The 19,113-nt window shown below is 47.1% G+C and overlaps 1 protein-coding gene across 3 annotated transcripts in view; it reads right to left on the bottom strand.

Annotated features, from left to right (window-relative positions):
- The window catches only part of sytl5 (synaptotagmin-like 5), a 338,284-nt gene that overhangs the window by 31,908 nt on the left and 287,263 nt on the right, over positions 1-19,113 (bottom strand). For 2 of the 3 annotated variants that reach the window (XM_072513889.1, XM_072513891.1), the window contains 4 exons: positions 14,676-14,751; positions 12,218-12,335; positions 2,463-2,566; positions 1,118-1,219 (listed from right to left, as the gene is read on the bottom strand). In XM_072513889.1, the coding sequence (XP_072369990.1) occupies positions 1,118-1,219; positions 2,463-2,566; positions 12,218-12,335; positions 14,676-14,751 (400 nt within the window). The remainder of the gene's footprint in view (positions 1-1,117; positions 1,220-2,462; positions 2,567-12,217; positions 12,336-14,675; positions 14,752-19,113) is intronic. The other variant, XM_072513890.1, reaches the window with a different exon arrangement.

Consider the following 19,113-nt stretch of genomic DNA (forward strand, 5'->3'; position numbering starts at 1 on the left):
GAGCTTCTGGCAGAGAGGTAAAAACTACAAATGGACTTTAACCTGCTATCCACCAGGAAAACAGTGCACCAACTCCGCCAGTCCCGGGGTACCTTCTGTGAACATGGAGAGGAGGCCAGCCACCTGCTGGCTCACCAGCTGAGAAAGCAGGCAGCCCCGAGGGAAATAGTGCACGTGAGGGATAGCAAATGCGGATTGGTAACCGAACCAAAAAGGTCACCAAAACGTTAGAGGCTTCTACCGGGGGCTGTACACCTTTGAGCCACCTGACGGGGATTTGGGATGAAACAGTTCCTTGATTGATTGGACATGCCAGTCATTGGGGACGATAGGAGGAAGAGCAGGCTGGAAGCACCACTAGAACTGGGAGAGATCATGGAGAGCAACAGCTCCATGCAGGCGGGGAAGGCGCCTGCACCCGATGGGCTCCTGGCAGACCTCTACAAAATTTGCGGTAGCACTGGACCCGCTCTTGCACGAGATGTTCGCAGACTCGCTAGCGAGGGGCACCTTACCTCCAGCGAGAACACAAGCCACTATATCGCTGATACCCAAGAAAGACAAAGGCCCAACAGAATGCGGATCCTACAAACCCATTTCGCTGCTTAATGTGGAAGCGGAAATACTCGCAAAAATCCTTCCCCCCACCCAGCGGAAAAGTCCATACCAACCAGCAGGCCAACAGAGCCAGCTACAAGGCCTAGAGCCCGGCCTGGACAGGTATAAGCAAATAAGACGGAATAGACAACACCCCCAAAACAACACCTAAAACAAGGGCGGGGGTGGGGGGCGGGTGAGAGGGGGAGAGAACTAGGGGCTTTTCACAGCAACTTCATTGCAGTGTTAATGTAAGCCTACTTGTGACAATAAAATATTATTATTATTCACATGACAATCACCTTTTGTAAACTATGTATTCCAATAAAAACATTTCAAAACAGCAAAAAAGGAAAGGGGGTTGGGTTTTGACGGTTATTTCTAATGTTTTGCTTTTGTAAATTGTAACTGGCCTATACAGATTTGTTTATTTTGAATTGTATAAAATGAAAAACTTTAATAAAAACATTTTTTTAAAAGACATACTTATTTGTGCCAAATTAGTTTATCCAATACTTACCACAGATAACCCACTTCCCAGACTACTTCTTCCACTTCTTGGGCGATACAAAGAGACCAAGTCATCAATATCTTCTTCGTTCTCCTCCTCCTCAAGGTAATCCTAAAAATCACATAATATCACAGTGAATATAGGAGAGTTTTTCTAATATTTCTAACCTGTAGTTTGTAAAAAAGATTGCATGGATTTAAGATTTTATGATTCAACATTTTGTTGTATACCAGGATTGACAGGACAAGAAAATAAAGACCTATTTTGCTTATCCCAATGTTTTAAAACAAAAACATACCGTTACTTCATCTCTTACATCCCATTAATATAGAAACGTTCAGTGCAGTGTTTTGGACACAGCAATCGTACGTTGTTATGGATTCTGCTTTAAACAGAGACTGGAACTGTTCCCATAGCTGGAACTGTGCAGGATAGAGTAACTGAGGACACAACTGGAAGCCATTTTGGCATTTCCTTTTTCACTATCAACTCAAATATCAAACAATTAATGGACACATGTTTAGAAAGGGATGGTGTTCTTTGAAAAAAATATTTATTATGTTGTTGCTTTACTGCCGCTCTACATTAAATTTAAAGCTCAAAAAATCCTCTATTCTTTTATTTGACTCCAGTTGCTATGGTACTGGGCTGTAATAATAATAATCTTTATTGTCACAAGTAGGCTTACATTAGCAATGAAGTTATTGTGAAAATTCCCATGTCGCCACACTCCGGCACCTGTTAGGGTACACAGAGGGAGAATTCAGAATGTCCAATTCACCTAACAGCACGTCTTTCGGGATTTGTGAGAGGAAACCTACGCAGACACGGGGAGAACGTGCAGACTCCGCACAGTGTCCCAGGCCGTGAATCGAACCTGGGACCCTTGAGCTGTGAAGCAACACTGCTAACCACTGCTACTGTGCCGCCCTAAACTGTCACAATATATATTTAAAATCAAAAGCTTAAGTGATTGGTTCATTAGTCAAAGGTTATTTCATGCTTTTTTTTTTAAATAGTAAATTATTCCTCTATCTTACCAGTACTCCACCTTCACAAATAATGAAGCCATTATATGCAAATACAACATAATTAATAATATTACGTTAACTATAGTTACCGGAATTAATCCATACACATGGACTTTTGTGCTATATTGGGGTGGAGGCTTATTTGTTTCTTGGGGAACTCTGGCTACTGCTGAATGGCTTTAATGGTTCTCCTGAGTCGCCTGAGCTTTTAACCTAACAATAGCTTTAATTTGGTGTCCATGTTTGTGAGAAACACTCACATCACTTTGCATTTAAGAATATTAAAAACTGTAACCTATGAATAAATGAAGTGTTCGACTGACCTTGGCTTCATTGAGATCTCCTACAGATTTACTCCTGAGGCTAATGGAATCTTCATTCTCTGATATGCAGGATCCACTCAGGTCCAACTCAGATCGACTGCGATCTGTAACAAAGTAATAGTAATGTAAGCAAGACAAAAGGTTGGAGGTCACTTTATATAACTGAAAATATATTGAAAGTCTAGATCATCATTATCTTAACTGGCTTTAGATTAGAATATGAAATGACCATGGTGATCATAGAATCATAGAATTTACAGTGCAGAAGGAGGCCATTTGGCCCATCGAGTCTGCACCGGCTCTTGGAAAGAGCGCCCTACTTAAGCCTACACCTCAACCCTATCCCCTTTACCCAATAACCCCACCTCATCATTTTGGACAATTTATCATGGCCAATCCACCTAACCTGCACATCTTTGTACTGTGGGAGGAAACCGGAGCACCCGGAGGAAACCCACACACACACGGGGAGGATGTGCAGACTCCACACAGACATTGACCCAAGCCGGAAATCGAACCTGGGACCCTGGAGCTGTGAAGCAACTATGCTAACCGCTGTGCTACCATGGTGTTGCCTGTTTCATGACGTTTCCTTCCCACTGAATATATCAGAACAAACAACCAAGCAAGGTTATTGTGCCAGGTGATATTCACATTTAACAGGGCATCATATCGAGGAGAATATATTAGCTAAACCATATGTAATGGGGTATTGATATCTGGGAAAGCATTGTTGTGAAACACTTGCTTTCTGAGCAAGCAAAGTTGTACTTGTGTAGTCCTACCATGTGTGTGCTTCTCAGAATGTCCACGCTTTGGGAGTTGTTTCTTCTGGGCACGTGTCAAAACATTGTGCAGAAGAACTACATAATTAGGCCATAACTTCCTCGGAATGGTAATCAGTGTCAGATTAGGGGTGGCAGAGTGGTTAGCACTGCTGCCTCACATGCCAGGGATCCGGAATCGATTCCGACCTCGGGTGACTGTGTGGAGTTTGCACATTTTTCTCGTGTCTGCGTGGGTTTCCTCCAGGTGCTCCGATTTCCTCCCACAGTACAAAGATGTGCAGGTTAGGTGAATTGGCTATGCTAAATTTCCCCTCGGTGGGATTGTGGCGATAGGACGGGGGAGTAGGTCTAAGTAGGGTGCTCTTTCAGAGGATTGGTGCAGACTCGAATAGCCTCCTTCTGCACTGTAGGGATTCTATGATTGCCACTTGGCACTCATTTACCTGCGCCAAAATTCCTCCGTGCCCAACTCCCTCGAACTTCCCAGACTCAGGTCAACTGAGGTCCAGGCAGTGGAACTATCATCGAGACCCGGCATTGAAGTCGAATAGAGTCAGAGTGAAGGAGAATATACATCCTTTTTTACTGCACTAGCTGCCATAAGCAAGTAAGATTAAAGATCTGATTGAAAGTGACAGGCCAGGGAGAAGTAGATGAATTAAGAGGTTGGGGGGGTCCACATTGGGGATTGGGAAATGCATCAGAACGGTGGGGGTTCTAGGTTTGGGTGCCGATGGGTGGATCAGACTCCAAGAGTGGGAGATGTGTTGGTCAGATTTAGGAAGGGTGCAGTCAACACCGGAGGTGATGGTGGGGACAGACATTCAGGGTGTTGGTTCGGGGAGAGGGGGGGGGGGGGCGGTCATGCTGCATCATGCCAGGGGTCGGGCAGAGGAGGGGTGGTTGGTGGCAGGGGTGTCACGGGCACCAGCCAAGTTGGAGGGTCAGGCTTGGGGTGGGATGGGTGGAGAGTCCTGAGAGTGTGGGAGTGGTGGTGGGACCATCCAAAGTTAGGGATTTGAATTGCTTTACGGATGATTCCCAGTACAGTGCAAATGCCCAAGGGAAATTAGCACTTCTGGAGAATTCCCAGGCCAATGCTCATCAGGAAACCTCTGAATCCCCAACGCATCCTGGAAGCTTGGACATTATGGCCCATAATTGTGTTTTATACAATGAATTATCTGAAGCAGAAAAACTAGATAAGGATCTGCTAAGCGGCCATGTTCTGAATAGGGCAAAATTAATTTTCACGCTATACTCAGGGTTTCATCTGTCTCGGTTCTAATCAAACACAGTTAAACACCTTCTGTCCAAGTATGTTACCTGAGAGAATAGATTTCTAAAGTCAGGCAAGCTCTTCGGTGGAGTGTATGATCTGCCACCATTGTACAAGCCAAAGTTACATTTCTTTCAATTGCTTTGCCCATACCTCCTGAGAAATTGGAGATAATTTTCTTAATTTGCATGATCAGTGGGGAACTTCAACCATAGATAAATTGTTCACAGTTTTCTAGTCATTTTATATTTGTTGCAGTAATGTTATTTTTAAAATGGGTATAAGATGCATACAGCCAGTATGTCTGCTAAAGATGTGATTAAGGAATTGAAGTGAAGTTGTCCTTGATTTTGCAAGGGGAATGTCCTGCTGATAGATTTGAGAAGAATTTAAGTGTTTACTGATCGGTGGCTAATGGAATATTGTTTTGGTTTGGAGTCTTTGGGGCGTGGATAATTTATGAGAGATATTGGGCAAAATTCTCCATTTGAGAGACTAAGGGCTGGATTCTCCGATTTTGTGGCTATGTCCGGAGGACGCCGCTGGTCTTATGACCAAAACGTTGGCACCGCCCATGCACCGATGCTCCGCCCGGTGTGGGGCTCGCAGACGCACCACGTAACCAGCTTTACCTGCAGATAGGGATGCAGAATGGCCGGGTCCGTGGCTGCGCACACGCACGGTGGCAGCCTGCAGCGGCGGCGCCGTGTCGCGCACAGACCCAGCCTGTCAGATGATGCCCCCCTGTAACTGCCCTCGTCACCCGCAGACCACCCCCCACCAATTCCCTACAGCCCCCACCGATGCCCCCGCTGCCAGCTGAACAGCATCCCCACCGACTGCGGCGGCGCTGGACACAGTCTGCAGCCACTACGCGGGGTCCCCGAAAATTGAGAGGACACGTGACCGACGCCGTCGGAAAGTCGGCTCATCGGGGGCAGAGCATCGGGGGAGGGCCTCAGGTGATGTCCTGAGGCCGTCCCAATGGCGTGCGCCGTTCTCCTCGAGCGCTGTTTTTGAGGTGGCGGAGCATCCAAAAAACAGCGCCTCGATTTCGGCATTAAAATGGATTCTCCGGCCAATCGCCATATGCAATTTCAGCGTTGGCTATCGGAAAATCCGCCCTAAATGTTGACGCCGGGACTGAATTGCATGCAGTTCGCGTTCCCATTGGGGGAGGTATAGCAGAGCAATTCAGGACATGCTAATGGGCCGCACTCTGCCCACGTGAACCTAGAGCAATTCTCATTCCTGCCGGCGTCGGATTCGCTGGGACTGAATTGTCACTGGAGAGCTTGACGAGCTGGAGCTGCATATAAGCACTCCACTCCCCACACCGTCATTCCAGTCAAGAGGATGGCTCCATGAAGAGCAGCACCACGCTTTGCGGACACGGAGCTGGAAAATGTGATGTAGGAGTGGCGGGACACCCTCTTCCCCAGGGTGGGCAGGAGGTTACCGCCCACATGGAGATGGCCGAGGTGCTCAGCGCAGTGAGTGGCACGCTCTGCTGCAAGAAGATGAGCAACCTTCTCAGGGCAGCTCGAGTAAGTCACCATCTTTATTCACCTTACATCACTCCCATCCCTCACTCCACACATCACATCCCAACTCCCATAAAGGCCAATCAAAACCCACCTGCCTGCACCTCCCTCACATCCCACCCTGCACAAAATACCAACAGCTGTATTGTCCTCTTTGGCCAAGTGCCTTGCACACACATGCCACCAGCTACAGACCCTGGTCCGTGTAACTCGCCTCCATGCATCTCACCATGTCCTTTATGTGTCCTTTAGGAAAAGACGGACCATAACAGAAGGGAAGGGGAGACCGGAGGGGACATCCTGGACTTTAGGGCTCTCATCCTGTTGAGCAGAGGGGATGACATTATACGGGGAGGTGCAGGACAGGGCCATCTCCTAGGCGGAAGTCAACATGCAACAACCAAGTGAGCCCTTAATGCAAAATGATGTCCCTATAACAAGTGAGTCACCCCTCACCCCCAGACCATTCCTTCCCAAGATCTCACCACGTGTCTTGTCTCGCCCCCAGCCACAACCCAGCTCACTGTGGAGGACCAGTCCAGGGACGACATTGCAGAGACTTTCACCGCGGTATGGTATTTTAGTGAAGACGCTCCTGGGTCACTTTCGGGTGTGCACGTCACATATGCTGCAGCACATTAAGTGGAGGTAGGAACTCCCGAGGAAGGGGACAGTCAGAGGGCTGCACGATCTCAAGAACCAGTTGTAGTCCGGACAGGTATCACGCTTCTGGAAAGATTGACCACATCATTGGTGGAAATGCAGACACAGAGCCAGGCTCGAGAGGGGGTGTCAGCAACTTTACAGCACCTGCAGGTGCAGTCGGGGGAGTCCAACTACCATCAGGTGCAGGAGATCGTGCCGGCAATGCATGGTACCCAGGCCAACAATGAACGGGTGGCGTCCGAGGTGCACGTCTTGTGTCAAAAAGTCACAGCCATGGGTCAAGACGTCCAAGACTTGGGGCACACTGCGGCCGATTGCTGAGGTTTAGGACAGGCGAGCCCAGTCACAGGCAGCCATGTATTGGGCCACATGAACTTGGCCCAGTCATGGCTGAAGGCATGGCTCAAGTGCATTGGCTGCGCACTGACTGACCTGGGCCAGTCACAGAGGAACATGACTCACTTGCTGACGGACATGGCTTCATGGTTGAGGGCATCGGGACCCTGGTTGAGACGAGAGTGGGCCTCCAGGACTTGCAGTGCCAGGTGACGGTGGAGCCTCCGGAGCTTACTCTGGCCTCACCTCCATCCCATGGAGTAGCCCGGGGCTATCACGCACACAGAGGGAGGAGGGATTAATAGGGCCTGTGCCAGAACAGGGTGGCAACTCATTACCTGTGACACCCGGAAGTCGGTCGGGCTCATCCAGGGTCCATTCCATCTCACGGGCCCATATATTCTTTGGGGTGGTGGGGGGCTGGAGTGAGGTACGATTATGGAGATGGTGAACAATGATGGGTCACTCACTGGATAAACTGTCCTACAAGGCAGCCTCACACTTCTGGCCCCGTTCCCTGCCACCTCCAGAGGACAGCTGCAAAAGGCATCACAAGCAGAGGACGCCTCCCTGTCTGATGTGCATTCTGGGGTCACACCTAGAAGGAAGAGTAGGCCTTATAAGGAAGTTAAACACCATCACCAGTTAAGTTGGCACAAGTGCAGCACATTAGAAGTAGGGCTCAGGGCACAATAATGTATATAGTCACTATTAAATACCTTTTCACCAACATTCCAACCTGCTTTAATCCTCTGTCTGAAGGGTGTGAGGGATGGGGTGGGCTGGGTGTAGAGGGTGTGCTGGGTGGGGGTTTATGGGAGATTTGTGGTATGGAGTGTGGGTGTTAGAGGATGGCATGGGGCAGAGCCGCCTGGACAATTGAATGTTCCATCTGGGGTCACCCTCAGAGGCGGCAGGGAACGGGGCCAGAAGTGTGAGGCTGCCTTGTAGGACAGTTTATCCAGTGAGTGACCCATCATTGTTCACCATCTCCATAATCGTACCTCACTCCAGCCCCCCACCACCCCAAAGAATATATGGGCCCGTGAGATGGAATGGCCAGCACACACGCAGGGATCACCTGGGTGGACAGTGGAAGGTGATCCTGAAGGCAGGAGTCAGACTTTGTCAAAGGATGAGGAGCACCAGAGCTCATCTCACAGCGAGTCATCATCATCCTTCGTCCTGTGAACAAGATCTGCTGATACTGCCTGCCCAGGGTCAACATCCTGCAGTGATGCTGGTAGGACCCTCAGGGGGAGGTGGGGGTGGAGAGCTGGTGTGGTGGGATGGAGTGAAGGCAGGGGAGTATGTAAACAGCTACGTGGACGGGGTCACCATTTGGAAGGGGGGGGGGCACGTGGGCAAGTATGGAGAGGTGGAACAGGGTGGGAGTTGCCGGTGGCCGGGCCTCTTAATCGGCAAATCTGCAGGTGATGAGGTTGTCCCGTGCGCAGTGACCTTGGAGCGAATGTTGGGCAGCCTGCCATGCCAGCCCGGGCTTCATGCTCGGTTCTTCCTAGCAATCCTCCTCGTCAGATAGGGACTGCCGATCTTCCTCCTCCAGCCTATTCCCCCCTCTGCCGTGTAATGTTGTGCAGGACACAAAAGGCCAGCAAGATGTTAGAGACCCTCCTGGGACTATATTGGAGATCCCCACCAGAGCAGTCCAGGCATTGGAAGCGCATCTTGAGGACACCAATACACAGCTCAATGAAGCTCCTGTTGCTGTATGAGCATCATTATAGCAGTTCTCCATGACAGTCTGGGGCCTCTGGTCAGGTGTCATTAGCCAAGTCCTTTGCAGGTCGCCCAAGTGCCAACCCCTCACCTGAGGAAGCGGCTCGAAGGTGACGGGAACATATGAACGAACCAGCATATATGCGTTGTGCAAGCTGCCTGGGCATTGGGCACCGATGTGCATGATGTGCAGCTGGTGGTCGCACACCAACTGCAAACTCAGGGAGTGGAAGCTCTTCTGATTGATGAAGGGCACCCCTTTATGAGCCGGTGCTCGTAGGGAGTCCACATGTGCCATCGATCATCCCCTGTAACTAGGGCATGCCAGCCCGGCAAATCCTGCTGCCCAGGCATCCTGGTGTTCCTGATCCAGACTGAAGTTTACATAGTCTGCTGCTCAGACACATAGGGCAACCGCCACAGCGCGGATGCACCTGTGTACAGATGTCTGAGAGATTCCAGACAGGTCCCTGCTCAGCCCCTATAAAGACCCAGAGGCATAAATGTTCAGGGCAACCGTCACCTTGACAGCCACTGGGAGCAGGTATCCTCCTACAAACCCCTGCGGTGCCAGGTGTGCCATCATTTGGCATAGTTGGCGCACGGTCTCCTTGGTTAGCCAAAGTCTTTGTTGGCACAGGCGGATGGCATCACCTCGAAGGACAGGCGCTGATGGTATACACATGCCCTGGTGTGGCACCTCCTTCACACCTCCTCCTCGGCCTGTTGGACAGCTGGCACTCAAGCCTCAGCGGCTGGCCCCTTCTCTTCTGGGGAAGGTTCCTCTTGTGCAGTGTCCTCCCCGAGCAGTATCTGTGCCTCCAGGCTCCGTGTGTCTGCAACGGCAGCTGCGACCAGGTAGATAGCTAGCATTCCTTGCTGTATTCCAAAATTCATTCTCTCCAGGGGGGAAAAGGAGAAGACATGTTAGCAATGTAAGTATTTCCTTGCCCATCCAGATCCAACAGGCTACATGGTGACACGGAGTTGCACTTCAGTTACACCCTCCACATGTCTCTCCCACCCCCACAAAAAACCCACCACCGCCTCTCAGCTGTTCCCCTCGATATGTTGCTTTCCACAATGAACCACTATCCCCAGCAGTGAGTGACACGGGGGAGCCTTTATCCTCACCAACCGTCCCTGTCAACAGGGGCACTGGTGGCTGCTGCAATCCATGTCAGCGATAGGCTATGTGGCCCCTGTCCCATCTCTCCAGTGGAGTCTACTGTGGGTATCCTAATTGGGTGGGCCTTGTGTTATCCCGCCAGCAGGGTGGCACCTGGATGTGTGGTGGAGAGAGTCATGGTGTGCCACCAATCGCCTCCATGCTTCGAGGGTTGTGTATGGGCAGGTCCTACAGGTGGGAGCGAGGCAGGGAAGTGTGCGTCTGCTGGGAGCGTAGTTGCAGTACGTTGTGGGTCCTGGGTGAGACTCACAGGTTGTGACAACCTGTCCGGGGGCAGGATGGTGGGAGCAGGAGTGCGGTGGACAGGCAGGACTTGGAGACAGCTGGTGGTCCTGCAGAGTGAGCTAGCTGATAGTGTCACTAGTGAGGCCTCTGCCTGAGAGTGTGCCAGCGAGTGTGCCAAAGGCCCTGGTGCATGTGTCCTTTGTTTGGGGTGAGCTCTACTATTCCCCTGCTTCCCCTACAGTGGGGCTGTGCTTCTGAGAAGTGCACTAATTAAGCTTGGCCACACCCATCCCATTTATGGGTCAGCTGGGGTCTGAGGGTTTCCAGAGGGGCGGCCTCCCAAATGACCAGAGGCTCTGTGAACGTTTGTTTACAGCATACGGTGAGCAGTCGGCAGAGTGAGCAGCCAGGACCTGTAACTTGTACCAAATGGGTGCGTTTAAAACAAATACTGCAGCAAAGGCCATCTAAGCCAGGCCACTCCAATCCCGAGGGGGACACCCCAAATCCACAAAGCTATCAACAAGTCACTCCCCACTACTAACCCGGCCTGGCAGTCACCCCCCAGCAAGCATAATTTTTAACAGTTTTTCAAACTGCTTACCTTCTTTCTCTCCCCCTCAGCAGCCATGGCGCCCAGTCCCCATTTGGAAATACCTGTAGTAAATCGCGTGTGACTCCCGGAGCACAGTGGGCCAAATGTGCTAAACACATTTATATGCATGCAAATACCGATTTTGCATGCCAGCATAGCGCACAAACATAGTTATTGCTGCCAGCGAGGGGCCGGAGCATTGCGCCTGAATTAACCTTGATTTAGGCCGGACACCCGATTCCCCATCCGAGCTCGGTTCACTTTTGCGATGTCGCGAGGCAGAGTATTTTGCCCATTGTATTTGGTCCTGATCATGGGCATCTTGTGCGAGGAAACAGAAGAATGCCTTATGCTTTGGGTACAGATGATGTAATTAAGGGGAGGAGCCAGGTCTGTCTGTACTTTGTTTGCCATAGGATTTTAGTCTGATAAGTGTCTTTCAGTTTGTTCCTTTATTTATTTAAAGTTTGTTAACTTTATTTATAAGTGGTATTTGAACCATATTGATTTTCTCAATCAAAGTTTTCCCTTTTACTTGAGAACTTTTGTAACTGGTATATGTAAAGATTTTTTTTGTTGTCAGTGTGGTTAAATCTGTGCTTCGATTAAAGTTTGTTTTGACATAAAATATTCCTGTTGGTTAGTGTTATCACTCCTCTGGTGCAGTCACCATTCCTCACAGTTTTACAAATTGCAAATAGTTGGATTCTCAACCAGAATCCTAACAACGGATATGTATTTCTAGTGGGTAAGGCTCTCTGCCAGAAACATAAACCAGGAAGTGAGCTCTTCCATGTCACCTGGGTCTTAGTTCTGCTGAGAATGGAGGGGATAGTTTAGGTGTTTTTCAAATTTATTCAGTCATGGGATGTGAGCATCGCAGGCTAGGCCAGGTCTCACTATGCTTTCCATCTGGGGGAAGCAGGTGCTGAACCAGAGGAACATCGCCTCAGGTAGTCCTCATTGGAACTGTGTGAACTGTTAAGCGTTGAATCAGCTCTCCCATTATTTGTCCTTCCATTAGCAGTAGTGTGACCTTTCTAAGGTGAAATGGAATATTTGCTTACACAAGCCTGTCCTATTTTAATATCTACTTGAACATGGTCGGTGTGTATGGAGAACACTAAAACAATCGACATAATTAGCCCTGTGAGTTCCGTGAAACCATCTAGTACATGCATTAATGTAGTTTGTCTTTTCCTCTCATTCCCTTTTCTGCAGAAGGCAAGACATTTTACTGCAATTAAATGGCCCACTCATCCCATCTTAAAACTCAACCCAGGATTGATATATCACTTGGACATTTTGGGAATTTAACCTACATCTTCAGCAGTGCAATAATGAGGTGTTAATCACTGGAATTTTAAAGAAAAACATCGAGACATACACACACCTGATGAAATGGAATATTTGGAAATTGCTATTGTAGGCATTTTGTGCTTTCCTCTGGCCATATCCTCAGGCACACTGTTACTCACTGACAGAGTGTCGATGCTTCCTGAATATTCTGCCTACCAATTGAAATAACATGTCAATGAGTGCAAAAAGGTTTTGTTGAAACATACTTATTTGTATCTTTCAATAGTTTTATAATTCCCTTTTATAAATCAACATGACATTCTTGAAGAATCAGAAATGTTACTTGCCGATCTCAAAAGATACTTTCAATGCACATGGAGATGCATCGAGCACAGCCTCAGAACAAGTGAGGGCTCAGTTCCCATGGTAATTGCCATTACAAAGCTCGGTATTGGTTTCCGGTATTTTAATAATTAAATCAGAACTTTGATCACAAAAGGTATTTACAAAGAAAACAGCACATTGAGCTGTTTATCTCTGTTGTTCCTTTCTGGTATGCAAAATTCAGAGTTCAGTTATAGTCTTGTAGGGCAGGAATATTCCTGTCCCGCCAGCAGTGGACCCGGAAATTCCCACTCAAAGTCAACACACGTTTGACTGCTTTCCAAATTTTTCAGTCCTGCCACGGGCGGAACCAATCCTGGCTGGCCAAAGTCTTCCGTCCTTGTTCGCGGTTTGTTTCTGGAGCCCTGGACATTTGGCTGGAATGCCAAAATTTCCATTCTTGCTCGCAACAGGTCCCTCCATGGATGAGACCAGAGAATCCCGCCCACTTATACCATTAAATAATAATATTGAGTGAAAACAGATCTGGGCTTGGTTGTGGTCACCCGCACAATTTCATCGTTTTTATTTTTTTTAAATAGATTTAAAGTACCCAATTATTTTTTTCCCAATTAAGGGGCAATTTAATTAAGGGGCACTACTGCCTACTCTGCACATCTTTGGGTTGTGGGGGTGAAACCCACGCAGACACGGGGAGAAAGTGCAGACACGGGGAGAAAGTGCAAACTCCACACAGACAGGGATCAAACACGGGTCCTCAGTGCCGCAGGCAGCAGTGCTAAACACTGGGCCACTGTGCTGCCCTCATTTCATAGTTTTTACACACAATCAAGGCTCTTATAAGGGTGACTTGCATTTATGTGACATCTTTCGCAATCTCGGGGTCATTCAAGAGTGCATTGCAGCCAAATCTTTTTAAGGTCTAGGCACTATTGTAGAAAACGTGACAAGTCAAATTGCACACCAGGGCGGGATTTTCTGGCCACCTCGCCAATGGAGGCAGCTCGCCAACGGAATCTTCTGGTTCCGCCGACGGTATTATGTATGGCTCTCCTGCCCCGCTGCTGGGGAACTCACTGCAGAGGGTTGACTTCGACGGGACCAGAAGATCCCACCAGCAGAAACGGCTAGAAAGTCCGGCCCAAGGTTTCACAAAGAATAATGTCATAATTAGCAAATAATCTAGTATAGTAAAGTCAATTGAAGGAAAAATATTGGTCAAGACTCTGGGGAGATTTTGCCAAATTGACTTCAAATTAGTGCCAGGAGATCTTTCTGTTCACCCGAGAGAGCAGACAGGGCCTCGAGCTAAAGGTTGCACTTCGAAAATGCAGCACTCTGTTGCTATGATACTGGAACATTAGGCTGAATTTTTTGCCCAATCTCGAATGGGACTTGCACCCATAAACTCTTGACACAGAGGTAAGAGTGCTATTATGGATACTGTCCATTGCGCAAGGGTAGCAAAGGGAGCCTGTTGGCCATGGTGTCATTACCAGGCCGCGAGTTGCAGTTTCAGGAGAAAAGAGGAAAGAAAACACATCAATTTGGTCAATGTCACTGAAAACATTATTCACACACTGGAATAAATATTTTCATTTTTATTCTTTCAGAATTCAAATTGACTAAGAAAAAGAAAATCCTATAATCAGAAGAATGTCAGAACAAGGAATGACCATTCAATTTGCCCTTTTCATTCATGTCCTATTTCAAGACTTGACCTGAATATCTTTTGTTTTCTTCTACACATGTTCGTGCAATTCTATTCTCTATGAAGCCAGCAATTAAATCAGCTTTGAATTCTCCAGATCAATCAGCAGGTACTTAACATGGAACACTGTGCCACCTAGTGAACAACTCTAAGCAGAAAGGAGCCATTTCTCAAAGAGAAAGGAACGTTTTTGTTGCAGTATATTTTCTTGAAATACAGGGTTCCTATCAACTTTCTGATTGCTCCAGCAAGAATTAAGTTGAGACAACTTTGCACTTACTGCTCATCTGCCGAACGTATAATTTAACTCTTAGATTCCAATCACAGCATTGGCGTTTACATCTTGGGCAAAGCCAAAATATAACATCCATAGAAGTGAAGTAGAGTTTATGAACATTCTAATGAGGAATTATTCTGATGTCCAACATGGTTCAATTTAACTTCTGACTACATTCTCAAGATAATGTCAGATTTTGAGCAAAGGTGTCTAACTTACCTTCTTGTCATAATCTGACACAATGCTCCGTTTGCTGGACGCTGGTGAAATCTGTAGCACCGGGGTTGAGGTTCTGCTGCGGATAACAAACAGTAAAGAAGACCTGTGATTATCAGCAATTGTGTGCATTGTGCTTCACTGCAAATTAATTAGTCCTGTAGTAACTCGACAAAAACATCTAAGTCCAGGTTTTTCAATGTTTTACTTTTGTAGACCGATTTCCATGACCAGAGTGCGCAGTTTCTATCTTATAAATTCTTAGCGAGTATATGTGGGATTTTCACCACATGTCCCATTCATCATTGAGACTCTGTAGCATTCGCAATAGTTAAAGGAAAATAGCCATCACCTACACTGTCTAAACATTTATTTATATATATTTTTTAAATTTAAAGTACCCAATTGTTTTTTCCAATTAAGGGGCAATTTAGTGTGGCCAATCCACCTACCTGCACATCTTTGGGGGTGAGACCCATGCAGACACGGGAGAATGTGCAAATTCCACATGGGCAGTGACCCAGGGCCGTGATCGAACCACTGCGCCAACTTGCCGCCTGTCTAAACATTTAAAATACAATTGCAACAGGTGCTGAAAACCTAGGTAATCCCTCGCTAAAACTGAAACTGCAGTTTACATTACTGTGTTGAATAATCCTATGCTAGTATTTCATGTGTTTTACAATATCTACCATCAAAATGCAGATGATAGAGTTAGTCTTTCATTTAGTTGATCCTTCCATAGAAACACATGGTCTACTCATCGCAGAATCCAACTCATTCTTTAAGAAACACAGAGCCACTGCAATTTGCATACCACCGCAACTGGTCCATATCAGACACCAGCTACCTACGCTCATCCCGAGAGCATCTCGACAACAAGGACTCCTACATCAGACTCCTATTTATTGACGACAGCTCCACCTTCAACACCATAATCCCAGCCAAGCTCATAGCAAAGCTCCAAAATTTAGGACTTGTCTCCTCACTCTGTAACTGGATTCTCGACTTTCTGACCTACAGACCACAATCAGTAAGAATAAACAACACCACCTCCTCCACAATGGTCCTCAATACTGGGGCCCTGCAAGGCTGCGTACTTAGCCCCCTACTACACTCCCTGTACACACACGACTGCATGGCAAAATTTGGTTCCAATTCCATCTACAAGTTTGCTGACGACTCGACGATTGTGGGGCAGATCTCGAATAATGACGAGTCAGAATACAGGAGAGAGATAGAGAACCTAGTGGAGTGGTGCAATGACAACAATCTATCCCTCAATGGCAGCAAAACTAAAGAGCTGGTCATTGACTTCAGGAAGCAAAGTACTGTACACACCCCTGTCTGCATCGACAGAGCCGAGGTGGAGATGGTTAACAGCTTCAAATTCCTAGGAGTGCACATCACCAAAAATCTGTCCTGGTCCACCTAGGTCGACGCTACCACCAAGAAAGCACAACAGCGCCTATACTTCCTCAGGAAACTAAGGAAATTCGGCATGTCCACACTGACTCTTACCAACTTTTACAGATGCACCGTAGAAACCATCCTATCTAGCCTCATCACAGCCTGGTTTGGCAACTGCTCGGCCCAAAACCGCAAGAAACTTCAGAGTGTCGTGAACACAGCCCAGTGCATCACATGAACCTGCCTCCCATCCATTGACTCTATCTACACCTCCCGCTGCCTGGGGAAAGCAGGCAGCATAATCAAAGACCCCTCCCACCCAGCTTACTTACTCTTCCGACTTCTTCCATCGGGCAGGAGATACAAAAGTCTGAGAACACGCACAACGGATTTAAAAACAGCTTCTTCCCTGCTGTTATCAGACTCCTAAATGACCCTCTTATGGACTGACCTGATTAAAACTACACTCTTGTACGCTTCACACGATGCTGGTGTCTATGTATTTACATTGTGGACCTTGTGTTGCCCTATTATGTATTTTCTTTTTATTATATTTTATTTTCACGTACTAATGATCTGTTTGAGCTGCTCGCAGGAAAATACTTTTCATTGTACCTGGTACACATGACAATAAACAAATCCAAATCCAGCTTGTGCCTATCCAGAAAACCATTCCCAGTATTCATTTTGTGAAGGAGTGATTCCTGGAATTAGTCCAAAACAAAATGTGCCTTTTACCAGTTTTCTCACTTGACCTGCAGTGGTGGTTTGACTTCGTATTCAGGGTTAACATTTTCTATTCCACTGTAAAATCTTATTTACTTCCATAAAGTACCTCATTGCACTTTTTCAGGCTGAAGAAAGCAAGCTTTGCAAACCTTTTCTTTGTTCTTTGATACTACGACCCAATCATTTTACATGAGTTATTGGCAAAATAGTGACGGCATTAGCATGCAGTCCTTTTGCTCTTCACTGGACACTCTCATGGTTTGGATGTTTTCCTGGTGCTTTGGTGACTAAAGTAAATGCAACACTCAATAGACAAACTGACCAGAACTGCTTCACTAGCCCAGACTTAGTCAGGCTATGAACGTTTATTCAATGGACCTGCACTTGCAGCAAATCAAAGATACAATGATACAGTGCAGTGCTGTAATCTAACTCTAACCTGCACTCCCATCTAGGGAGCCTCTTTGCTCGAGTCCAGGACTATTCAGCTTTCTCCAGCGATAATAATTCAGCATAAGGTGGTTGATCATTTGAGACTGAGATGAGGAAAATGTCTTCATAGGATCACAGGAAAGATAAGGACAGCACGGTAGCATAGTGGTTAGCACAATTGCTTCACAGCTCCAGGGTCCCAGGTTCGATTCCGGCTTGGGTCGCTGTCTCTGCGGAGTCTGCACGTTCTCCCCATGTGTGCGTGGGTTTCCTCCGGGTGCTCCGGTTTCCTCCCACAGTCCAAAGATGTGCAGGTTAGGTGGATAGGCCATGATAAATTGCCCTGAGTGTCCAAAATTGCCCTTAGTGTTGGGTGGGGTTACTGGGTTATGGGGATAGGGTGGAGGTGTTGACCTTGGGTAGGGTGCTCTTTCCAAGAGCCGGTGCAGATTCGATGGGCCGAATGGCCTCCTTCTGCACTGTAAATTCTATGAATAGGCCATAAAGGAAGGGTATTTATAGAAGACTTATAGCAGAAGTGATAGTAGCCTTGGATAGGGTCAAAACCAAGTAGGAGGAGGAGCTGGGGTCTTAGCTGGAGGATGGGGAATGGTGCAAGATTCTGCAAAGGGTGGATGCGACATCATCATGTACAATGTTAGGGCTGATACAGTTGAAGTTAGTGCATAGGGCCTACTTGACCAAATCTAGGATGAGTAGGTTGTTTGTGGGAGTAGAGGATGAGTGTGTGCGGTGTGGGAGGGGCCGAGTCAATCATGTACATGTTCTGAGTATGTCCTAGGCTCATGGGGTTTTGGGTCTCCTTCTTCAGCACCATGTCGGCAATTCTACGAATTGAGCTGAAGCCCTGTCCACTAGTGGCCTTATTTGGAGTGTCTGACCTGCCGGAGCTGCAGACTGGGGCAGGGGCCGATGATTTGGCCTTCACCTCGCTGATTCCTCGCAAGCGGATGCTGATGGGGTGGAGGTCAGCTTCTCTACCCAGTGCCTCAGTATAGCTGGGGGATCTGATGGAATTTTTGAATCTCGAAATAGTTAAGTACACAGTGAGGGTTTTACTGAAGACAGCGACCATTTATTTTGTACTTTAAAGTGTTGGCCACCTTTAGCTGTTGGGGGGAGGGATTTTTGAATGTTACTTGTTATTATTTCTGTTACATGCAAAATTGGAAAGATTTAATAAAAATATATATTTTTAAATGATGAATAGGAGTTAGATGCTGACATAACAAGGAAATAACTTTTAAAAATTAATTTAACATCCAGAAACTGACAGCACTGGAACTATTTTAGAACATTTCACATATTTTTCAGGGTTACATCATTATTACTCAGATTGCTGTTAAAAATCTCATTGAGCAAGGCCTAAGTTTTTTATGGCATTTCAAACAGAGATCTGGGAGCTGAAACAGGCAAATTTTCACCAGGTCAACTGATGTCACTGATTGCTGGCTCTGGACAGAGAGCTCGATCCGTGGCTCCGCCTCTGGCCGAGCGGTGGATAACAGAGCAAAGCTTCACAGTTTCTGTGTCAATCTGCGCTTACACCAAATCCTAAAATTATGATCAGATCACGAATGGCAATGACGGAAAATGCTGACAGCTGACAGTTTGCCATCCGGAGTCTTGCAAATTCTAATCCAATATTATTACACACACTGTCATTAATGTCTGTATTAAAGTTGTCCATGTGTTAGCCTTGAAAAGGCCAGTTCTAGGATCAGGCTTGCAATTTTATTTCCACTTTGAAAAAATGGCTCCATTAGAAGGGTTTTAAACAATGATCAATCAAGATGATTTCAAGCTGGAGACAACTAAATTACCATGAAAAGCCCAAGGTCAATATACC

The sequence above is a fragment of the Scyliorhinus torazame genome, chromosome 8, assembly GCF_047496885.1.
Source record: "Scyliorhinus torazame isolate Kashiwa2021f chromosome 8, sScyTor2.1, whole genome shotgun sequence".
NCBI lineage: Eukaryota > Metazoa > Chordata > Chondrichthyes > Carcharhiniformes > Scyliorhinidae > Scyliorhinus > Scyliorhinus torazame.